Source organism: Ceratocystis lukuohia (genome assembly GCF_044167205.1).
Source record: "Ceratocystis lukuohia strain C4212 chromosome Unknown Supercontig6_pilon, whole genome shotgun sequence".
Classification (NCBI taxonomy): Eukaryota; Fungi; Ascomycota; class Sordariomycetes; order Microascales; family Ceratocystidaceae; genus Ceratocystis; species Ceratocystis lukuohia.
The window spans coordinates 2,748,504-2,772,364 of record NW_027263525.1 but is presented as its reverse complement, the minus strand read 5'-3'; the positions used below and the strand labels follow the sequence as shown (position 1 = coordinate 2,772,364).

Sequence of the window (23,861 nt, the reverse complement as noted above, 5' to 3'; positions counted from 1 at the left end):
GGCTAAAGTGCTTTGGCGACGGGTTTTGAAAGAGAAAAAATGAGTTTGAAAGGAGGGAGCGGGAGGCTCGTGGCAATGATGGCGAGTTCGAGGTGAGAGTAGAGTGACTAAAAGATGGAAAGAGGATGACCAGAATGTCAAGCTATACAGAATGAAGGAAGCTGATGTGAGTGTGAAGATGAAGGGACAAACGCCAATTCTGAGCGGGGAGTAGCAGTCATTATATACTGTTGTAAATCGCTTCTCAGCCAACTCAACTATCTGCGTTCCCTCTAGGTTTCGACCGCATAAAAGACCGAGGAGTCGTCTACAAAGGGAGAGTCAGCTTCTCCGTCTCTCACAACAGCACTCTAATTGACATGGAGAATAGCAACGTCTGCCATAGCGTCAAGGCACATGGCCATGTCAAGGTGAAATTGACTCAGTCTTGATTTAGAGTTCATGGCTTCCAGAAGTTGAATATACGCATGGACATGTAAGCTGTTCCTACAGCGCCTAAACAATTTACCAGTGCGTCCATATGAATGCTATTTGATTGGACAGAAGCAGTGAAAATGCTTGGCTATTATGATTCTATATCGCGGTTTATGAGCTGCTCAAGAGGGATTCAGTTAGTCCAGCTCTGTTGACCCGACTTTTCAGCAATCAAGGGGGACCTTGAATAAAAGCTGCAAGGAGCACAACGGAATACAGCGGCTAATTATTCCATTCCGTCTTACGTTATAACAAGAAACTTTTTTTCATCAGGATGGGCCAGCCCTGTTCCTTGCCACTTTTGGTTATGCAAATGAAAGAAATCCGCGTAGATGTATGATCACACAGGGAAACATGCAGCTTAATGCTATCCTTTATTTGTACTGCACGTACAGACGGCACCTTGGGGAGGGGGGGAGATAGCAAGACTAGGAGAGGAATAGAAGAGTATGACAGGCTGGAAGAGGTGGTCCTGAAAGAGGTCGCCAGGGAAAGAAACTCTAGGCCTCTCCCAGGCCACAGCCGAGGAGCAGCATAGCACATTAAACAAGAGTGTAGAAGGATAACTACCAGTTGCATGCCTAGGAGGCACGTAACCTAGCAAGTACACCGTGCTACATAATACGGAATGTCTGTTCGAGTTACTGTGTGTAATGCTATTGCAAGAGGAATGGCCCTCGGCCGTTTCGACCGCCCGGCGGAATGGAAAGAATCAGGCCAACTAATTAACACTATTTGCCCCATTAAGAGAGCAAAAGCTAAATTAACTCACTTCGGAGGGTATTGTGTGGAGTATGCCAGACTTAGGCCACGCTAGTTACACCAACACCCTGTAAAACAAAAGGTAATATAGGGCAATTCAATGAGCCAAGACCCATCACAGGATTACCTCCTGGGTTTAATGGAGGAAAGATAAGCCGTGCTGATCTATGATGCTGCCATAACAAGATGGCCAAAGTGAGGAGCCCCTGAATATGATACCTCTCTATTTTCCTACGCATGCTACTTGTGAACACGACACATGACTTAGCAAGAAGTCGTTGCATCAAGCTCTCGGTTGCTTGATTGCCCAATGTCATCATGAAGCCGGGTGATGTGGTCTACTGTAGGAACACTTGGATACTATGACGGGATGTTCTAGGATTCAACCCTTCACGGTAGGGGCAGCAACTTGAATAAAGACAAAGCCCCGAAAATAGAAGCGCGAAACAAGCGAGGGTGGCAATAGGAGGGACTCGCGCTAAATGAAAAGAACGTTGCTGACACAAAGTTGTGAGGGGCTAATAAACAAGACAAGAGATACTATGGGAGTAAAAAAGTGCCATCCTTAAGGGCGTGTTTGAGGCCCTGATGAGCAGCAGTGACAATAGTCGGCCACTGCGATGCTATCTGGCTATAAAGCAAATGTTAAAGAGGACTCTAGTGTGTCCGACTCTCCGCTTCCTCTATGGCTGGGAGAGTTCTCACCTACAAGCCTAAAGTCCACATACTGCCTCCTTGATAAACAAGGAAGAGTCAAAGCTACTAGGAATACAGGAAACCCAATATCCTCTCTTCTCCCATCATCAGTGCACCCTGGACAGTCAGTGCCTTTGATCAACTCTTGGCCATCCTCCAGCCCTTTGGGAAAAAAAAAAGTTATTCCCCGACTCTAGCAACTTTAGTTTATTAACTATTCCTTCCCATGAATGATCCACCCACTCGAGAAAGGACCAGCGTATGTAGCCCTATCTTTGCGAACGCGAGAAAGTGCAGGCTCAGGCTTTACGCCTTATACTATTAGTCTCGCTTATGCCATTCAGCTGTGAAGTCGAAGACTTGATAGCGAGACACTTATCTAAGCAGTAGGAGATCCCATGGCACAGCAGAGCTTCATATTTTGCAGCTGCTCGGATTAAGGGGCGTGGTCTGATAGTAAGGTAAGCATTTCCACGTCTCAGCATGGTTCGAAATGCCAGTTAGTATCTCACTTCTCGTGCATTTCCAAACCCGCTGATGTAGCACTATAACAGTATACAGAGCAAGTCCCCGGCAAAGCATAGTCTGAAAGTCTATAGAAACACTTGTTTCCACTACTGCGATATATTGACGTTACGATTAACTACCTGAAATTCGTTCGTATTTGACAACTGAGTAACAACAGCACTGATGAAGCCATTCTTTTCTCTCTAGAAGTCTCGGCCTACGGTGGTTCTAGCAAGATAGCCCAGTTTACTATTTACGTTTATGTAATGCATTCGTATTCAAACCTCCCTTCACTCAAGCAAAATTACATGTCGGGTGTCAGAAAACTATCATCTACCAATCTACCTACACTGACTCTCCTTGACTTTGTACATGGTGCCAATGAAAACCTAGAATAGTGATCGGGTAGGTTGGTCTAAGCACATGTAGGAATACGGAGCTTAACCACGATTCGCGCTGTGTGCCACATAATACAGCTATGCCTGCCATAGTTGGCCTGAGAGAAGAAGAGGATGGAATGGGGAGGGTCGCAATGACTATTTGAGGGAATGCATGATTCCCCTTTTTCTCTTTTTCTTTTTTCAGAACCTGAGATCAAGTATGGTATGGCAATGACCCCCTGAGAAGTAACTCTGTGTCATGCTACTGGTGGTCTCAAGCGTCATTGCTTTTCATAAAAAGAATGAATTCCAGCCATCTTGACCGCCCTTGACTGACTAGCCAACTAGCAGCAGCATTTGCCTCACCTAGGCACTTGGCTGTGAAGGAAGAGAGCGCGGCAATCCCGTATGGGAGGATCTCTGACATAATATGTGTACCAAGATTATGGAGGATCTTCTTCTAGTCGGGTCAACACTAGGTAGGCATATGTTCGTTCGCGGCCTCCTCGGCTTGTTGATTTTGGCAAGGGTTAGTGGCTTGGTGATTCCGTCTGCCAGCATGTTTTCTGTTGCGACGTATCCAAGTTTCACTTTCCCTTCTTGTATCTAGTCCTTGACAGCATGAGACTGAATGTCGATTGTGTTTCGTCCAGTCGCTGGCTTCTAGGTTGTTCGCAATCTTTACCGCAGCTTGACTGTCACCATGTATCAGGACTAGCTAGTGTGAATACCATGCTAGATATCGACCTCTTGTCTTTGCAGTTCGCGTAGTCGGCGTCAGGATATCCTATCAAGGCTTCATCTACTCCCCCACGACGCAGCAAGCTAAATTCAATGCCCGGTCAGGCAGCATCTCCAAGATACCTTGCCACTTGTTTAGCACCATCTAAATGTCTTTCAGCTGGGGTTGAATTGTGTTGTGAGGGCATTGCTGTCGCAAAGGCTATGTCCGGCCTGGCCATGACGATTGGATACATCAGTGTTCCCATCAGGCGACTGGTATATTTTCTTGTCAACGCCGTTTTCTTCCGCGCGTTTTGGTTTCAGTGTTTACTATACTGCTACCGCGGTGCTGACTGGCATTGCTTTTGGCTGAGCTACATCCTTCCCTTGTCTCTGCTATAGTTGGTTTCCATGCCTATGAAAGCCTTTAATCGCCCCATATCTTTGGTGTCAGTAATTTTCGCGAGTCCTTCTGCGAGTTAGTTGACCTGGGGCTTGCTAGGGCCTGGCACAGCTATCTTTGTTCGGCTGTTTCTAGAGTGTCCTCATTCCCAGTTGCTGATTCTTCTTCCACGTCCTCTTCTGTTTCTTTGTCCTCGTTTTGTCCGTTTATCGCCATGCATTGTCCCATTAGTGCGACTTCTTTCTGGCCCATCCCCCAGGTTTTGTTCCAGTGTCAGGTTGTCGTCCTGTGTCTCTAAACCATTTATACCTGGTGATCGACTTGGGTTTTTTGTCAGAATTAGTCGTTATTTGTCTTAGTGTTAGTTCATCGTCGTCTTGGTTTGCATGTTCTTCTTGTACGAGGTTTTTGGGTGTTGACAAATCTTTGTTGGGTTGGTCCAACTCTAGCAGATTACCACCAGGCATACCTTGGAAGAATTGTAATGACACCATGGCGAAAGCTTTGTTCTTTGTGATATCCCAGCGCGTTTATCTCCCCGTTGCATTCTCATCAATTGCCAGTAGAATTCTCCCCCGTCCACGGGTTTCCAGTTCGTTTCTTTGCCGGACGTTCGAGTTCTTGTTGTAGACGTTGTGGAAAACTACCTTGCAGCCCCATCTGTGGATGTGCATGTTGTCTGAGGCTATGTTGGAAAATAATTCGAATGGCGATTTTGCGCCTTTAATGCTTGCTCTGTACGCAACGTATGCCGAGTGTGTAGCAGCATAAGGCCAGAACGTAGTGGGCATTGATGAACCAACTAGTATCGTACGAACTGAATCGTTGATTGTTGTGATTAGCCTTTCAGCTATGCCCTTTCACTCGACGTTCCTAGGGTTGTGAATTATGCTTCAGAACCATGGCTTGTGTGCCGTTGTAATTTCAGTTTCCCCAGTTCTGGGGCCTATCCTTCTCAGTGAGATTAGTTCTTTTGTCACTTCTTTTGATGAAGGGCCTATGCTTCTACGATAGAACCTCCTGTCCTATATGGCACAGTTGTCGTACTGATCACAGATTCCGATTTAAACCGCCTACATGATATACATTTATGATGACCTCTGACCCTCTCACATTGTTTTTGGCCAGGCCCAATGTCCGGGTCACCAAGCAAAGACCTCCCCAATACACCAGCACAGGGTCTGTTCTTTAGTAGCTGCAAATTCTCGTTAGATTACCTGTCAAGTGATGTGTGGTGCCACTGTCGACTTATCCTGTAGCCGGTGATTTTCTTACCTAAGGACTTTTATTAGTGGCAATATTTCTCTGCTCCAAGCCCTCCCTGAGCCTGCATTCGCCGCCCTGTTTGTGCCCAAACCTTTCGAAGATGTCGGCGATTCAGGATAGCGGCTACCGAGTCCAGAGCTTCACGATAGTTCTAGCTTGGAAACTTGTCGTTGCCTGGTCCTTTTCTAGGAACTCGTATTCTGGCAGCTCTGCCAGCTTGTGTCTAATGTTATGCCATTTGCTGACTGCTTCGTCTCCCTCTTGCCATTTCATCTATTCTATGGTGTCGTCCATCATGTTCAAATGCCTGCAGTTTGGAGAGCTGGTGAACTTATCTTTCAGTGCAAGCCAGAATTTGGCGACAGTTCCTATCCCCCCTGTTCTCTGTCGTGGTTCTGCGTCCATGCTGGCTCATATGCTAGCACACGCTTGCGCTTCTTCGATGGATCTTTCTTCTTGCCTTTTAACTATGCCCATTGCGTCGACAAATTCTTTCCCTTTAATCCCTTTAAGCAAGTAGGCAGTTTTATTGCCTTTCAAAGCCCGAATAGCGTACCTCGCCCATTTTTCCCAGCTGAGTCCATTCAATGAAGGAAAGTTTTGAGGTGACAGTTCCTTGGGTGTACTGATGGTTGCACATAGTTCCTGTTCTCTGTTGGGAATGTGGACTTGCTAGATTAGAGAGTTTCGAAAATCCCCTTGATCAACTTTGTGACATCCTCTTGAGTCAACGCTTCGGTCTTGATAGGTAGGTTGTTAATCGTGTCGAGAAAGTAAAAAAATAGGTGATATAAAAACGAGGTGGGCTTTAAAACTAGAGAATTCCTATTCGCACCTGGAAAATGTAATGCCCCACACACCAATCTGTCAGGGTTATCAGGATTGCTGACCCTGATCTAGTTCGCCCATACATTAGGGTTAACAGCAGACATAAAAGGCCTTCTTCCAAGGCCATTTGTTCGGTCTATACAATACAGTGAGGAATATATAAATCGGTTGAGATCTGCCCTTCAGGCAAGCAACAGATAGACACAGAACAACTTCAATAATCGCTTATTCCTCCCTCTAGAACATTCAGTACGTCCTCCTAATATCTACTGTTAGATGTAGTGACTTTGCGACAGTATTTTATATTAGGAATTACGAAGCGTAACAAACTTGTAAGTACTGAGTGTCCTGAGAGTAAGAAGAAGAGGGGTCTGTGGTTTCTGGCCATTTTTTTACTCTATCTAACTCTTGATTAAAGTGCGGATCTCAACCGATTCATATATTCCTCACAGTAGTGTATAGACCGAACAAATGGCCTTGGAAATGGCCCTCTATGTCTGATTCTAACCCTAATGAATGGCCGAACTTGATCAAGGACAACAATCCTGGTAACCCTGACTCAGGTTACCGAAAATTACCTGTTGTTAATCAGACTAAAGTCAATTTTTCCACAACATGCCGGATTTCGAGGACTCCTGCTGTGTGGCTGAGACGTTGTCTAACGCCAAACTATGCCATGAGCAATGTCTTGGTGAGGTGGGTAGAAATAATTTAGCTGGCAGCTGTGTAAGTGTCGTGTCTTTCATGATGTGATGCGTCTCTGAGAGATATCTGCTTGATGAAAAGGTGGGTACTGTTGTGGAGATTCCAGCTCCACTCGGGATAACATCGGGTGAATACGCGATGTTGTGTGGCATCATTTCTTCAAAGCACTTGGTGCTGCGAAAACACTTAGAACTTAACCCTTAACTAAGTCGAGGTCACAACAGATACCTTAGAGCCAATGGCTACTGCCAAGGCACTTTCATATATTAATCAATTCCGCATTCTCAACTTGACGAGAGCTCTAATCACTAGCCATGTCTAGATGCAGATGCTCAAGTTCTTGTGTTGACTGACAGTGTCTAGTGGCAGCAGTTGTATCGGGAGTAATTCTTCTCTTAATTCTCCTCTTAATGCAGAGTTGACATCTTGCACTATCTAGCATGGCTCTCAATCCATGTTGCCCAGGCCACGCTGTATGTAATGACTCTTGATGTGAGTGAAAGCGCGATACCAGCCTGTTGTGGCCTTTCCGGATGATGTTACTTTGGATAATATGTCATGACATATTCTTCCCCTCCACAAGACAGTCGATATAGCGGTGCATTGATCGTTATCTAGAATAAAGGAACAGTCTGAGAGCCGGCTCTACATGTATCTGGTCGATACAAGCACCGAAGGCCAAAATGGGTTGACTATAAGAGATGTGCCACGAGTGTTTAAACTTGTCTAGGATGTTCAAGCCATCGAGCAACTCGAAGGCGCCCCGACCCAAGATTTCACATTTGCAGGACAAATCTGGAGGAGGGTCTATAAGAGAAGGACCAGTTCTCTGTTCGGTTAAACTGCCGTTTTTGCACCAGTGTAGTGAAGTGAGCCGACCTTCGTAATCGGCTTGCCATCGAATTCTTGCTGGCCCTCACTGTTTTGTCTTCCCGTACACGCTTTCAAGATGGCTGTTCTTAAGATGAAATTTGCATTGCTGCTGTATCACTGAGGTTTTGATCTCATCAGCATAATCAGTTGGTAGCTTTATGACGTCATGCGAGGTGTTGCGTTTTGACAGATGTTCAGCTAATTTATGTTCAAGCAAGGCTCAGCCTGGAATACAAAAATGTAGCTAAAAACCAGGTTACACCTTTCATCCCTATCTTAGATAGAGATGCCCGGAGTTTGAAGTAAAGAGGCAGGCTTCTCGGACTCTCAAGAGTGGTCAAGTCTGTGGTACTATCTCACCGAGGGTGGCACTGGCTACCAAATTGTCAGACAGGTCCGTTGTTTCTTCTAGAAACTCTAGCGTCTCGACCAGTGTGTGATACTCCTTGAACGCAGACTCCGGTCAGAACTGAGTCAGGTACAGAGCCCACCTCTCCTCAGCCATTGAGGACTGAGGAGTCTGGGGCTTTAGAGAGGCGAGTCTGTGAATAGAGCTGGGGTCTCAGTTACAATGATAGTTCTCTAGAATTCTGTACACTGGCAGTGAGAGGGGGCGTTGGTTGACAGTTGCAAGTGGCTCAGCGAGAACTGAGTTCCCCACCTTAGTGCTATCAGTATCAGTCTTGCCGTTTTGCAGCTATTCTCAGGGTGATGTGATTATGGCCAGGCGAACTATGGCCTGCTCAGCAACCCCCAGTTTTGGGCTTTTCAAAAGGGTCTCGCCAGCAAAAAGTTGCAAAGGCCTGAGGAATGGAACGGAAACATTATTGAGGTAAGAAATACCATCCCTGTGCATAGATGTTTTATGACATCAAGCCGAGGGATACTTGGAGGTTTGGTAATTATCAGTGTTACACACCAGTAGCTTGGTACGACACTATAACAAGGGTTTGCCTTATTATCCCATGTTGTTAGAGGCTTGAGCCTCTAATCACAGCTAATTTGCCATCTTACCAAGGGCTATTCTTACTGTTGTTACACCCTGTCGTATTTCGTAATCAAATCTCACACAAACTACCAGGCCTTGCTTTTGCTTAACGTAATCCACCAGTGAGCAGAACACTCCACTCAGATATTCACACTTCCATCTTTCAAACCACTTTACTCAAACCACAAATAATATCTTCAAATTCTAAAGAAGCCAACCTCGTTCTTGCTGTCGCCGCTATCAAAAAACAAAACTCGAAACTTAGTGTTCGAAAGGCCGCCAAGATCTACACAGTCAGCCTTAGCACCTTATACGCCAGAATGAAGCACAGCATATACGCGCCAACTCTACGCGATTGACTCCACTGGAAGAAGAGACTCTAGTCAAGTTCATTCTTGACCTAAATTTGCGAGGATTCCCCCCCCCCTGGCTTGGCGGTGTTGAAGAAATAGCCAACTTCCTCCTCTCAGAACCCGATGTGGGACATGCTGGGCAGCGCTGGGCTTCACACTTCATCCGGTGACCACCAGACCTCAAGACCTGTTTCAATCACACATACGACTGGTGCTTCATGACCCTCAGGCAGTCTTGTTGAAGCCGGGTTTCAAATTACAGGCTCCAACACCGACCGGCCCTCTTCCTGAAGGGACCGATACTTGGGTCTCTTTGACGCCACACAACTCAACACAAGCCCTCTCAGAGTTTTCCTACGTCAAGGATAGAATTGCCCACCACCGAGGAAGCTCTCCAACCCCAATTTATGATGCTTTCGACCAGTTTGCAAAGGGGACACAGACAATATTGCATGAGGTAGTGCTTTTACGTGAGGAGAACAAGTCACTGCGAGTAGCAAATGAGACATACAGCAAACGCCGGAGAGCCAAGAAGACACACATATGGCAAGGAGGAGAGCCCTTACTTCAGATAATTGTTAGGGCTGCGCCTGTATGTGTTAGGGCGATGCCCATTAGTATGGCAAGCTGTTCCAAGACGTTGTCTTTGAGACAATTTCTGGCTAGAACAGTCTACATAGAGCATGACATAGTGGAAAGGAGCAGCAGTGTTCTGCTTTGTCTATGCACAAATGTAAAGTAGACTGACATACTGGCTCAATGATATGGGACACACAGATTATTCTACAGTCCTGCATGGAGTTGTGTCACCTATGATTTGTCAGTAACCTAAGTCATGGCTACCAGGATTGCTGACCCTGATCTGGCTCGTCCAAACGGTAGGGTTAGTATAAGACATCAAGGGCCTTCTTCCAAGGCCCATGTGCTTGTTCTAGACATAGAAGATCCCCAATAACCACTTATTTCCTCCTTCTAGGACACTCAGTACGGCCTCCTAATATTGACTGTTATGATTTAATGGCTAGTGTCTGATACGATGTTGATTTCCATATTAGCGGTGATAAATACTCATTTAGCCTAGACACTGACAGTAGTTTTAGTTAGAAACAGCAGAGAAGGTAAAAGATTGGTCAATATAGAATATTGTATTTAGGTTGGAGCAGGAACTAGCTAAAACGCAGTATTCTCCCAGTGCGAGGTATCGATCTAAAACAACAAATGTCGAGCTGATAGCACCTGTGCGGCCATCCCAATGGCAGAAAGTGTCAGATAGGAACCGCCGCAGTTGTTCTTAGATCTTGGTCCTTCGATAACTATGCACTCATAGCTCTGCAATACTCCTTGTCAACCACGGCACGGTTGTTTCTATGGTTGAAACAGCAGCACACAGTTTCCACCCAATGGCAGTGATGATAGCCCGGATTCTCGCCCATGTCCATGTCCATGTCCATGTCCATGGGCGATGGAGTGGCCATGACGGCATTCGCTGCGAAAGCGAGAAGTACACTTGCTGTCCAGAACTGCATGGCTATAGCGCTTGGATTGTGGCTTTTGAAAGAGCGAAAATGGGTTTAAAAGAAGGAAGCGGGCGGCTCACGACAATGATGGCGAGTGACAAGATGAGAATAGAATGACTGGACAGTAGAAAGAAGATGCCTAGAAAGTCAGGCAAGATAGAATAGAATGAGAGGAGTTGATGTGATTGTGAAAATGAGCAAATAAAGACCAATTCATAGCGGGGAGTAGCAGTCCTTATATACAATTGTAAATAGCCTCTCAGCTAACCTAGTTTTCTGCATCCCTCACGGCTCTGACTAAAGAGAAAGAATAGGCCGACATCTACGAACGGTGAATCGGGTTTTCTTTCTATCCAAACAACGCTATAGTATCTCACGAAGAACAGCAACGTCTACCGTAGTGTCAAGGCACATTAGCTCGCCAATATCAAGTGGATTTGACCTTGATTTAGAGCTCAAGGCTCCCCGAAGTTCAACAAAGACATGGAAGCTCTTCCTACAGCGACCAGACAATTCACCGCTACATCCATATGAATTCTATTCTATTGAACAGTGTTAGTAGAAAGGGTCAACTACTGTGATTGGATATAGCTATTCAGGAGCTACCAAGGCGGCTGTTAGTTTGTCCATCTGTTTTTCTTCCGTGACAAGGATAGTTCTCATGTGTTAGCCCGAGGTCCACAGGTCAGTCTTGTAGAAGCATAAAGAACCGGCTTGCTTGGTAATCAAGAGAAACCTCAAGTAAAAACTGCAAGGAAGACAAGCAACTCAATATTCCTTCTTATTTCATGATCAGTGCCCACTGAACAGTGCTTGGCTAACTCTTGCGCAACCTCCTGACTTTCGCCAAAGAGGATTTCCCAGCTCCGGTGGTCTTGGGCCCATTAACTGTCTTGTTCCGTACATTGTAAGTTGGAAAAACGAGCTAGTATCTGTAGTTAGAGCTTCCTCAAGGTAAAACAGGGCGGCATTTACACTACACTTCACCTGTCTCTCTTGTATAGTAAAACATGGACACTGGATAGATAGTGGGAGTTTTAAACGTCGTGAGACTAGGCCGATGTCAGCATAGAGCACCATCTTGTGTAGCTGGCCGCATTCTATGACATAGTTTTATGGAATGCGGATTCACATCTCCGTCGGGGTTGATGTGTCGGTTGGCGTTCCGCTTCTTGCGACTTTCATTCCATTGGTACTGACGCATAACAACTCGAGCACGACTGTACTCGATTTTCCATTTGCGCATATATAGTACATGCGTAGTGAAATCGGCCCTAAGGCAAATGATGTTGCTCCATGTGCAGTGGAAAACAATCATCCATCGGAACGGGCTAGCCTTGTCCCTTGCCACTATTACGCAATTCGCAATTCCTATAAAAGGCTGGGCATAGGGTCAAGGCACATGTGTATATCTCCAGATAGCAACATGGAGTATAATCTTGTCCCTTATTTGTACTGCACATTGCATACGACAAGCATGTCTGCCACACTTGGCTCTTGAAAGAACGGAATGGCACAACAAGAGTCACCACTAAAATTGAGGTGGCGCTTGAAACTTTCCCGTCTGAGATCAAGCAGGCGCAGCCCTAACAGTTGTCTGCCTTGTACAAACAACGAGGGGGAGCACATCAAACGAAAGGCAATATCACAATTACGGAAAGATAACTTTGGGAGGCGCCGTAGCCGAGCAGGTGCACTGTGCTACATGATGCAGAAGGTCTGTGTGTAATAATATTAGTTCTGTACTACAAGAAGGCGGACCTCCGCCGTCTTGACTGCCTTTGGCCATTGAACAAGTTAGGCTAATTAACTAACATTATCTAATAACGTCTATAGCTGAGTCTATTGTGTGGAGTACACTAGACACACACCTCACCAGCTACACCAACACAATGTGGCTGAAGACCTGCAAGATGGTTACCATGAAGCCGCTGAGACGTGAGTGCGATAAACCTTGGCCATGGAGGGAAAGGGAATACATGGTAATTCAATGAACTGAGGCCTATCACTGGGCTCAGGATTGCCTCCTGGGTTTAAGGTTGATAAAACAAAGCTGAGGTGTGCTGATTTGTGATGGTGCCATAACAAGGGGGCCAAGTTGAGGAGCCCCTAAGTGTGGTACTTCTCGATTTTCCTCAGCATGCTATTTGTGAACAGGACGCAGGACTTGGCAAGAAGTCACATCAAACTCCTAGTTGCTTGTACGGTACGAGCGGTTTCCCAATACCATCCCAGATACCCTTTTTAAGGCTTCTGGTGTCTTTGATCGGCAGGGCTTGGACTTTCTATGCATCTTCCATTGGATGTATGGCATGTCGAAAGCAATGTTCGATAAAGGCGATGATCCGATTTGGAACTGGATGTCCTAGCCTACTAATGAGCTAGCTAGCTCCCTTTATGGCCATTTAGTAATAGCCTCACCAGAAAATAATCATGAAAAACGGGCCTGGAAGCCTCTATTAGTCTCGCCATCGCGTCCCTCCATCTCTAATATCCTGACTCTCGGCCTATTATGATGCCTGTGTCCGCCAAATGCACACCACGTGCACTACTCCATACCCTATCATGGATCATCATGAATTCGGATCAAGTGGCATACCGTAGTGGCACTAGGACATTTTGACTAAATGTCACGGGATTCAACCCTTTAGCATAGGAGCAACAACTGGAATAAAGACAAAGTCTCAAAAATAGAAGCTGGCCCATGAGGTAGGCCAAGGTAGTAACAGGAGGGGCTTGGGCTAAATGAAAAGACCATTGCCAAGGCAAAGTTACAAAGGGGTGAAGAGCAAGAGCAGAGATACCACGGCAGTGAAAAGAGCCGTTCTTAAAAACGCGTGTTTGACTCCTACCCAAGTTGACTGACTAGTCACTACGATAGAAACGCTGAGCCTAGGATTACTTGATAGTCGCCCTAAATACGAGTGTAATACACTAGCAGTCATGCTCGCGACAACAAGGGTTTGTCTTATCCCTATTTTCGTGTATGAGCCTACATTGGTCACAGCCAAATGCCCCTGGTTTATTCTCGGAGACAGTGATGATGGCTCTATTGGACTTATCTATAGCATAATCTTGCAATTAATCCGTGCCAAGTGGGCACGACTACATTTAGGTTGGGCAAGAAACTAGCTAAAACGCAGCATCCCCGTAATGCGAGGCATCTCTTTTTAAAACAACAAAGAATCAGCTTTACAGTGTCGGGCCAGCTCTCTTGGTTGACAGCCGCCCGCGGATGGGAAGCATGAGGGTGTTCCTGGGATCCAGAGAGTGGCACCGACTTATCGTTAGCCACGACACGAAAGTTTCTTTCGTTGCAACACTACCACTGATTAGCCAGCCGCTGGCGGTCATGGGATTCAGGATGCTCGTCCATGAGTTTCGGAGCTGCCATGATGGCATTCGCTGCGAACGAGAAATACGCTAGCCGTCCGGAACTGCATGGCTATGGTGCTTTAACACCCGCTATTGGGAAAGCAGAAATGAGTTAACAAGGAGGAAGCAGGCGGCTCACGGCAATGACGGAGAGTGGTGAAGCGAGAGCGCAGCGACTGGAAGATGCTAAGAAGGTGGCTGAAACTCCAAGCTAGGCAGGATGCAGCTTGATGGTGGGAGTGCGAAGATGAAGAAACTATGCTCAAGGCGAATTACATTCCACATTGATTTCAAAACCTAGGTTTCGACAAGCCCAGCTAACAAAGTGAACTTTAGTTTGCCCGACCCCCCGTTTCCTCTATGACCGGGATAGCTCTCATTTATTAGCCCGAAATCCGCAGACTGCCCTCATGAGAGCCACAAAAAGACTACCTCCCTGATAAACAAGGAAGAGTTAAAACTAATAGGAATACAGAAAACAAAATATTCAGTCTTCTATTATTATCAGTGCACCCTGGACGTGCCGTAGATAAACTCTTGATCGTCCCCCGGCCTTCCCGCTGGAAAGCAAAATATTTCCTCACTCTAGATAACTATTCTTTTCTGTAGATGAGGTATTGGAAAACAAAAGCCGCGTGTGTAGCCCGAGCTTCAACAACGTAACCAAGTGTGAGCTCTATGCTTTAAAGTGTTGGTCTCCATTATGCCACTGGCCATGAAGAAAGCGAGGAGTTGACAGCATGATATTCATCTTTGCAGTAGAAGGCCACCCACCCCACATGCCACATTGGAGCTTTATATTCCTCCCGGTAGTCCCAGCCCATGGCAGCTTCAGTAAAGTAGTCCAGGTCTTTATTCATGTTGTATAATGTATGCGTCTTCAAACAGGTCCCAGGAAGTTACACACTGTGCGCCGGAAAAACGTCTATCGAAATCCGCCGACTCCGTTCTTCCTATGTTCATTGTTTTGTCTGCAATGCCAATAAAAACCATACAATAGTAATAATGTAGATTACTTTAAGCATATAGAGGAATCCGGGGCTTACTTAACCTTAATCCGGTCCTGTAGGATGTGGCCAGAAGGGAAGAGACTCTAGGCTTTTCTTAGCTCCCTGTAGTGACGGAGCATAATGCATCAAGCAAAAGCAAGCAAGCAATATTAAGGATACAGAAAGATGGCTGCTAATCATATGGCTAAAGGCATCTACTAGCTACACTGTACTGCATGGCATATAAGATCTAGAGTGAAGTTCTCGAGTTACAGTGTGTGATGCTATTGGTGCTGTCAACTGCCAGCTGAATGGGTTTGTTGCGTGGCGCACACTAGACACGCACTCCCAGAATCCGGCCAGCAACTGTGGCTGTAGATGTTGTAGAATTGCTTGTATTTATTCTTCACTCTCCTTCGTCAGCCCCTGAGTACATCGACTATGAGGTATACTGTTGTGAACTGAGGTTTTTATTAATTTTATTGAGTTGTTAAAGGACTAGGTTTTTCTCCTGACCGGGCATGCCCATACAGTAATATATATTGTGGGCTTACCCGGTGTTTTACCGACTAGGGTTGGATTTTCCACAACATATACATACTTGGGTTTACAGTCACGAGTCCTTTACGTCTGCTTAGTCATTTTCTAACACACTCGATCGTAGCGATATACTCAGAGTATCACTTAGCAGTAAATATTACGAGATCGTACTAAATGTCCTGGAAGGAGGAACAAGTGGTGATTAAAGTTGTCCTATCTTTATCTGTTTCTTGTCTGCAGAGCGGATCTCAACTGATTTATATATCTACCATGTTTATATTGCAGTTTAGTACTGAATATGGAAGGCGGTGAAGGTGGGCAGAAACGCGGGGGGTAAGTGAAGTATTTCACCCTGCTCACCAGCACAACCTTCTAGATAGACTCCTTTCCCTCCCCATCAATCAATAAAGATCTTATACGAATCATAGCATTGCGCCTCACCCGTAACAAATTGATTGATCATCCCAAAAATAAACAAAAACACCTCATACAAAAAAAACTTAATGCCAACATATCAATTCTCGTCGGAAGGTTCAAGCATTTACGAAAGCCCGACAGATCACGAAGACGTCCCCGTTGAAGACGTAAGAACCCATAGTGTCCCCGTTGAAGACACAAGAAAACGAACGATGCAAAACACACCAGCAGCAGCCCTAGGCTGCCCTCTATACAATGGTAACCGAGCCCTGTACAGGGCTTGGAAAAACCACATGCAAGGAGCAATGGATTATCAAGACAACCTCAGCGACCAAAAAAAAATCACCCTCATCCTAATGTCCCTGACAATACAAGCCAGCGAGGGTATCAGCGAAAAACTGACAGAACTACGAAAAAAAGAAGGAGCAACGGAAGCTGAGGCGTGGAAGGTCCTTGACAACAGGTTCGAAGACCCGGGACATATAGACGCCGCACGCATGAAGCTGAACGCCCTGAAGCAGAAAGGAGACGCATATGAAGTTTACGTCCAGGACTTCTACAAACTGCTACAGGAGGCCAGAGGACAGGCATGGCCAGAGGAGATTAAAATAGATGCCTTCCGCAAGGGACTGGACAGGAAGGTGACGTACTACACACTTGCCACAGCTCCAGGCAAAACACTGGAGGAAGAAATCAAAATCTACAGACAAGTGTACACAAACATCCTGAGAAATAAAAACCTCGATAAATTCAGCGCGTACATCAGCAGCCCGAACCAGCACGACGAGATCCCAAGAGAATACGGCGACCCAATGGACATCGACTCGAACTATACACAGTCCCACTCCACCCCGAGACCCAAGACAACACAAAACTCCGGCCCTGGGCTACCAGACGACCACAAGTACAGGGGCAGAGTCGCAAAATGGGTCAGCAATGAAGAGATGTCCAGAAGACGCCAGGCAAACGTCTGCCTACGCTGTGCACGACCCAAATGCTGGGCCAGAGTTTGCCCCCTGAAACCAGCAAGAAGGCCAGCCCCTATTCATACCCAAGTCAACAACACCACAGTTGAGGAATGGAATACACCACCGGTGGAAGAAACCTCAGTGGCGGATGATCAGGGAAAAGCCTGAACCCTGCACAAAGTCGTGAGCAGGGGCACCAAGAGGAGGATCTGACTAAACTTTGGTTGAGAGAATGGAAAGAAACAATGGACTGTAGTCTTCTTCTAGTAGAAGTCCTGATCAATGACATGAACATGACAACTGCATTAATAGACCCTGGTTCATCTGCGTACAACGTGGTATCTGATTCATTTGCAAAACAAGCTCAACTAAAGCGCATTCCGATCCCAGCGCGCACAATGAAAGGAGCAATGGGAAGCAGAGGGGTGATCAAGGAAGTAGCCCATATGTCTATCAACATTGAAGGCCATGAAGAAAAAGAAGTGTTTGCATACATTGTACCTGGCAATGACCACGATGTGACACTTGGGCTGCCATGGATCAAAAAGCAAGGAGCCATCTACATACCCCAAGAGGATAGAATGATTATCTGCTCTAGCAACACAGTGGTTGAAAAACTTGGAGTGAGAGAGGAAAGATTAAAAAAAAAGAACAATGGAAAAACGAAAATGAGTGTAGTCAACGGACAAGCATTCGCCGCGATGATGAGAATAGCCAAGAGAAAAGGCAACAACACGACAAAAATCTTCACAGCCAGCATAGAAGATATCAACAAAGCACTGAAGAAGAAACCTGAAACATCACCAGCAGAACTGCGTGAAAGACTGCCAACACAATACGCAGACTTATGGGACGCCTTTGCACACTCAAACGAAGAACTACCACCCCACCGACCCCGGTTAGATGCGAAAATAGATCTTCAAGGAGAAAAAGAACTACCATGGTCCCCACTATACCAAATGTCACGAGATGAGCTGTTGGTACTGAGAAAAACCTTGACAGAACTGATAGAAAAAGGGTTCATCCGTCCCAGCAACTCAGCAGGAGGAGCCCCGGTCCTATTCGTGAAGAAGCCAGGGGGAGGCCTAAGACTGTGCGTTGATTATCGAGCACTGAACACCATACTCAAAAAGGACCGTTACCCAATACCACTGATCCAAGAAACTCTGAGAGTAATCTCACAAGCTAAGTGGCTCACCAAGTTGGACGTACGAGCAGCTTTCCACCGAGTAAGGATAGCAGAAGGGGATGAGTGGAAGACAGCATTTCGCACACGATACGGATCATATGAATGGCTGGTTATGCCGTTTGGTATTGCAAATGGAACCTCCGTCTTCCAGCGATTCATCAACCATGTGTTAGACGAGTTCTTAGACAGCTGTGCCTCAGCCTACATCGACGATGTCATTGTATACTCTGACGGATCTTTAGAAGACCACAGACAAAAAGTCCGCAGTGTCCTACAGAAACTTCAACAAGCAGGTCTAAGACTTGACCTCGACAAGTGCGAATTTGAAGTGCAAAAGGTCAAATACTTGGGTGTGATCATCACGGCAGGAAAGGGCGTTGAAATGGACCCTGAGAAAGTAGCAGCCATACAAGATTGGCAACAGCCCACAACAGCAAAAGGAGTCCGCGGCTTCCTAGGTTTCACCAACTACCACCGAGACTTCATCAAAGACTACGCAGAATTGACAGCACCACTGGTAGCACTCACGAAGAAGGACACACCGTTCAAGTGGGGCGAAGCAGAGGAAACAGCATTCACCAAGCTGAAGGATGCCTTTGTGAAAGGAGACATGCTGGCAAGCTGGGATCCAGAAGCGCAAACATGGCTGGAGACTGACGCTTCAGGAGTGGGAATAGGCGCAGTCTTGAACCAAGGGCCAGAAGCAGCAAAACGACCAATCGCCTTCTTCTCCAGAAAGATGACCCCAACGGAAATGAACTATGGCATACATGACAAAGAACTTCTAGCAGTCATAGAGGCAGTAAGAAAGTGGAGAGGAGAACTGAGAGGGCTAGAAAAGTTCACACTGCTGACAGACCACAAAAACCTGCAATACTTCAGAACAAAGCAACTACTATCCGAAAGGCAAATAAGGTGGATGGAAGAACTGGAGTCACTACCAACGTTCACCACAATTCACCGTCCAGGAAAATTAGCTGTGGTACCAGACGCACTATCGAGAAAGGATGAATTCTTTGACAAGGAAGAAAGAGACGAAAGCAGAACCAAACGCCTTTGGAAAGAGAGTTGGGACCCAGTGGAAACGCAACACACTGAGATTATGCAACAGTCCATCACAGAAGAATCTACATCGACAGGAGTGGAAACCAGAAACCCATTTGAAACTGACTCAAACTTGGGAGAACTATGGAGGACAGCGATAAACAAAGACTCAAACTATGAGAAAATTGCAGAACACATAGAACAAAGAACACAATTCCCATCAACACTGGTCCCTCCAGGCTCAGCACAAGCATCGGACTGTTCAGTGAGAGACGGCATTGTATACCACCGACATGCAATATGGACACCAGACTGTGAAGAGCTAAAAGGGGAACTACTCAAGAGGCATCACGTCGACCCAATATCAGGACATGGGGGCAGGGATGCAACAATAGTAGCACTCCGCAGACAGTTTTTCTGGCCAAAGATGATAGAAGACGTCAAACGACTACTGAGAAATTGCGATTGGTGTGGCAGAACAAAACCCTGGAGAGAGAAAATCCATGGGTTATTGACACCTCTACCAGTTCCATCCCGGCCATGGCAAGGAATTTCTATGGATTTCATGACACATCTGCCCGGAAAGTTCACAGACCTACTTGTGGTTACATGCCGACTCACAGGCAATGTCATTTTGGTACCCCTGGAAGACACAAAAACCATGACAGTGGTCGATGCTGTCCTGGCCAATGTATACGCACATCATGGACCACCCGAATGGATCGTCAGCGATAGAGGTCCTCAATGGGTAGGGGAGTTATGGAAAACATTCTGTGAAACCCTTGGGGTTGAGAGAAGACTATCAACAGCATACCACCCACAGACAGATGGTGCAACCGAGCGAGCAAACCAAGAAGTTCAGATCTTTCTACGCACGAGAATAGCAATGGACCAACAAGACTGGGCTAAGTGGATCCCAGCAGCACAGATAGCCCTCAACAACAGGCCACAGCCAAGAAGACATGGGGTGAGCCCATTCTTTCTTACTCATGGCTACAATATCGCTCCTGTCCAGATATGTGAGGAAGTCAGTACAAGTGCAGAAGGGAGCAAAATAGCAGATGTGGAAGCCATCAAGACTAAACTTGGAGAATTGACAGAATGGGCCCAAGTCGTCACTGCAGACACACAACAAAACATGGAAAGACAAGCAAACAAGCACCGCACTGCAGCACCAATGTTCCAACCAGGACAAGAAGTGTGGCTAAAGTTGAAGAATATGAAACTCGGACGACCCAACCGCAAACTCGACTGGCTCAATGCGAAATACAAAGTCATAAAGCAAGTAGCACCAATGGTCTATGAGCTAGACGTGCCAAGAGGGATACACCCAACATTTCATACGGATCTACTACGGCCAGCAGGAGAAGACCCATGGCCAGGACAAAATGCAGACTCTGACAAGACAACCCCACTCTTCAATGAAAAAGGAGAAGAAGTATGGCTTGTGGATGACATCCTTTGTGCTTTTGGAAAGAGGAAAGAGAGGGTGGTATGGATAAAGTGGAAAGGGTTTGAAACACCAACTTGTGAACCAATCGACAATGTGATCGAAGACAATTTAGAAGCCCTACACAGTTGGGAAGTGAAATGGGGACCAATAACCAAAAACGATGGACCCAAAGAAACTTACCTCACACCGACAGGCCGACTGAAGAGCAAGTGGAAGAAGAAGGAAGGGGAGGAGAAGGAGAATGATATTGCAGTTTAGTACTGAATATGGAAGGCGGTGAAGGTGGGCAGAAACGCGGGGGGTAAGTGAAGTATTTCACCCTGCTCACCAGCACAACCTTCTAGATAGACTCCTTTCCCTCCCCATCAATCAATAAAGATCTTATACGAATCATAGCATTGCGCCTCACCCGTAACAGTTTAGATCAAACACATGCGCCTCGAAAGAAGACTCTTTGTCTGTTATTAACCCTAACGTTTGGGCGAACTGGATCAGGGTCAGCAATCCTGGTCATCCTGACACAGGCCACTGACATGACTCTCGTCTTGGCCCAAGTCCACCATTTTCGATTGGGAGGTAGTTGACGATGACGCTGCAATCAATTCTGCTTTCGACGTCAAAGTAGAAACGACTCTCTGCGAAGGCTGTATCTGAATAGATCTGGAACGTCGAGGCTAGTGTCCTTTGACTCTATTACTAAAAAGCCATCTTTGGGTTGCTGTACATATTCCGGTATGACAAGCAACGGCGCTCAATGTATTTGGTCTAGGCTCGCTGCATATTACAAGGCAATAATGACATGGAATTTCAAATCTGGTCTTGCCTTATTACCGAGCCAAGGAAGCTCTCCCAGAAGTTGCTGATATTTGTTCTTGAGTCTGAGATCACCATTCATCGGCTGAGTTCCTTTAGAGCTGATGATTTCGCATACCCTTTCGTCAAGCAAAAAGAAAATTACACCACCAAAACTCAGCTCTTTCATTTACACAGAATCAAACCAAAATAAAAGTTGTTTGTAAATTTTAAACTCATTTGAGTTTGCCATTGATATATCTATTGAAGCTTAGGTCTTTTGGCTCGTGTCGCAGACCGAGTGGTTCGCTGAGGTGGTATGCTTTCCTCTCTAACTTCAACAACTGAAGCAGCCTCTGATTCTAGCCCTGACTCCTTTGACGAGCTGTCATTCACCACAACAAGCTTCTTTTCGCTTTATTTTTTTGGAAAGGCTTTCTCCAGCCACTAGACCTTCACTTAGAGTCATGAAACGCTTATTGGGATTAGTTAATGCCTTCCTCTTCTTCCCTCTTTTCAGACAGGCCAGTTGCTCCTCTAGACCAGCAATCCTCATAGCATACGCCGTCAACGTCTGCTGCTGCACTTCAAACCCTTTGGCTATCATGTTATACTGTCTCCGCGTCTTTGGTGTTCTATTAAGCCCAAGGTCACGAATGTGGGGGCTAGACTTTGGTGTATCATCTGACCCGAAATATGTCGCCGGCTCTGGAGTTGTCTTCGAACTGTTGCATGACCCCCATGGCCATCTGGAATGGTTAATCTGGAATCAGACTCGTCATTGGGCTTGGTTTGAGGCAAATAGACCCTTTCAAGACATTCAACTCCAATGTGGTCATCAGTCCACCTATTTGGTGAAGTTATGAAATGCCAGTCAGCAATCTTCCTGAATTCGTCAAGAAACCACTGTCTCTGGAGTTCTTTACCATTGAATATTATTCCAAGAGTCAAGGCATGACCATCAGCAGTGATAGCTTCGATGAATGAGGTCCAATTGCGAGTTTGTGGTCCCTTGAGAAGAGCCTTCTACTTCAAGTTCGCGCTTCCGACCACAAGGCTATCTACTCCTAACAAAGAGAGTCCAGTTAGTCAAATTTCAAAATTATAGTGAAAATAGAGTTAGATACTTGCCATAACTAATCATGATGCCTCCTTCATCAACGTTAATAGTGTTCTCAGGCCGGATCCAGCCATACAGGCCCTCCCTGATATCGAAGTACCAGTGAACTGCTTTAGGTGTGGAAGAGTCAAACCTATTGGCTTTCTGACGTCTAGCAATCTTGGTCTTGAGGTCTGAGCGGCGGTGAATTAATCTGGCTACCCAGTTGCGTCCTAATTCCAGTTGGTCGCCTTGTTGTCTTAGCAGGCCCATAACGCAAGCCCGAATCTGGTTGTGGGATGGGGCGTACCCCAGGGACTGTTGGCGAGGGATCCAGAAAGCCAGTTTGTCTTCCTGATTCTTGGATAACCGTTGACTAGGCTGGATTTGCTTTTTCACAGCCGCCTGGCCGTTAAGTCTGTCGATTAGGGTCGTTCGAGGTACCCCCCGTCGCTGAGACGCCTGGGAGGGTGAAAAGCCATTATCGGTGACATCCAATATAGCCTCAGCCATGTCATCTTCTGTATATTTCCAACGAGGCCGAGATAAATGCATTCCGATGGTGCTGTGAGAGGCTATCAGGAATAGTATCGGAAAAGAGTGGCGAGGAAATTAGGGATTGAAGTGGTAATATTTCCTTGCTACTACCCACATATATCGGGTTCCCAACTTCGCAGTTTGAGAATAGAATTAGGAACTCCAATCATTTCGATACTTGATAGAGGAAACTGCCTTTAAATAATCTTTATTCACGTCGAGATGTGTGTGAATGAAAGTGTTGAGTTTTGGTGGGCGACTTTTTTTTTTGAGTGTTCCTATTCGCACCATAACAATTTCCTACTCGCACCTGAAAATTTAATGCCCCACATGACACCAAGTAGCTGAACCAATAACATGCCTAAATTAACAAAAGTCCAGCCAATAATATAGTCGTACTAGCCCCACTTTACAACATCCCTTTCCTCCTCAATTCAAGAAAGTCTATTCTAGGCCTCTTGTGCTGAGTGTTGTATGTAGCCTTGGTCCCTCCTGCAGTGCCTCCTGTGATACCTTCTGTGGTTGAGGCAGTTGTATGGCAGTAGCTTTGGTCAGGAATCGACTGTATAACAGGGGATGGTTATGGGATGATTGTTTGACTTTCGTAGACAGACTGAGATAATGGAAAGACACTTAATTCATCTTCACTAAAGGTTGCAGTGTCAAGTTTGGTTCCACTTTAAAAAGACATATGACTATTTTATTGGGTAGATTATTGTCAAATTGGTTATGTGATTGGTGGTGGGGCATTAAATTTTCAGGTGCGAGTAGGAAATTGTTAAGGTGCGAATAGTAACACTCTTTTTTTTTGCCTGACGAAAGGGTGGGGTTGTGGAAAGGTTGGTGGTGCATGGTAGGACATGTGTCAGTAACCTAAGCTAGGGTTACCAGGATTGCAGACCTGATCCAGCTCGCACAAACGTTAGGGTTAGTATCATCAGACGTAAAGGGTCTTCTTCCAAGGCCACTGTGCTTGATCTAGA

The 23,861-nt window shown here is 46.0% G+C and overlaps 3 protein-coding genes across 3 annotated transcripts; 2 read left to right on the top strand and 1 right to left on the bottom strand.

The window, feature by feature from the left end:
• Window positions 1-15,882: 15,882 nt before the first annotated feature.
• HOO65_060642 (Retrotransposon gag protein) lies at window positions 15,883-16,932 on the top strand (the record flags this gene model as incomplete). The annotated part of the gene is made up of 1 exon (XM_071001181.1): window positions 15,883-16,932. The coding sequence occupies one exon, from the start codon at window positions 15,883-15,885 to the stop codon at window positions 16,930-16,932; it is 1,050 nt and encodes a 349-aa protein (XP_070857992.1).
• A 77-nt stretch (window positions 16,933-17,009) lies between these two features.
• HOO65_060641 (retrovirus polyprotein) lies at window positions 17,010-20,708 on the top strand (the record flags this gene model as incomplete). The annotated part of the gene is made up of 1 exon (XM_071001180.1): window positions 17,010-20,708. One exon carries the CDS (start codon window positions 17,010-17,012, stop codon window positions 20,706-20,708), a length of 3,699 nt encoding a protein of 1,232 aa, XP_070857991.1.
• Window positions 20,709-22,344: 1,636 nt separating this feature from the next.
• Window positions 22,345-23,048, bottom strand: HOO65_060640 (uncharacterized protein; the record flags this gene model as incomplete). The annotated part of the gene is made up of 2 exons (XM_071004059.1): window positions 22,345-22,916; window positions 22,994-23,048. The coding sequence occupies 2 exons, from the start codon at window positions 23,046-23,048 to the stop codon at window positions 22,345-22,347; spliced, it is 627 nt and encodes a 208-aa protein (XP_070857990.1).
• Window positions 23,049-23,861: the final 813 nt, after the last annotated feature.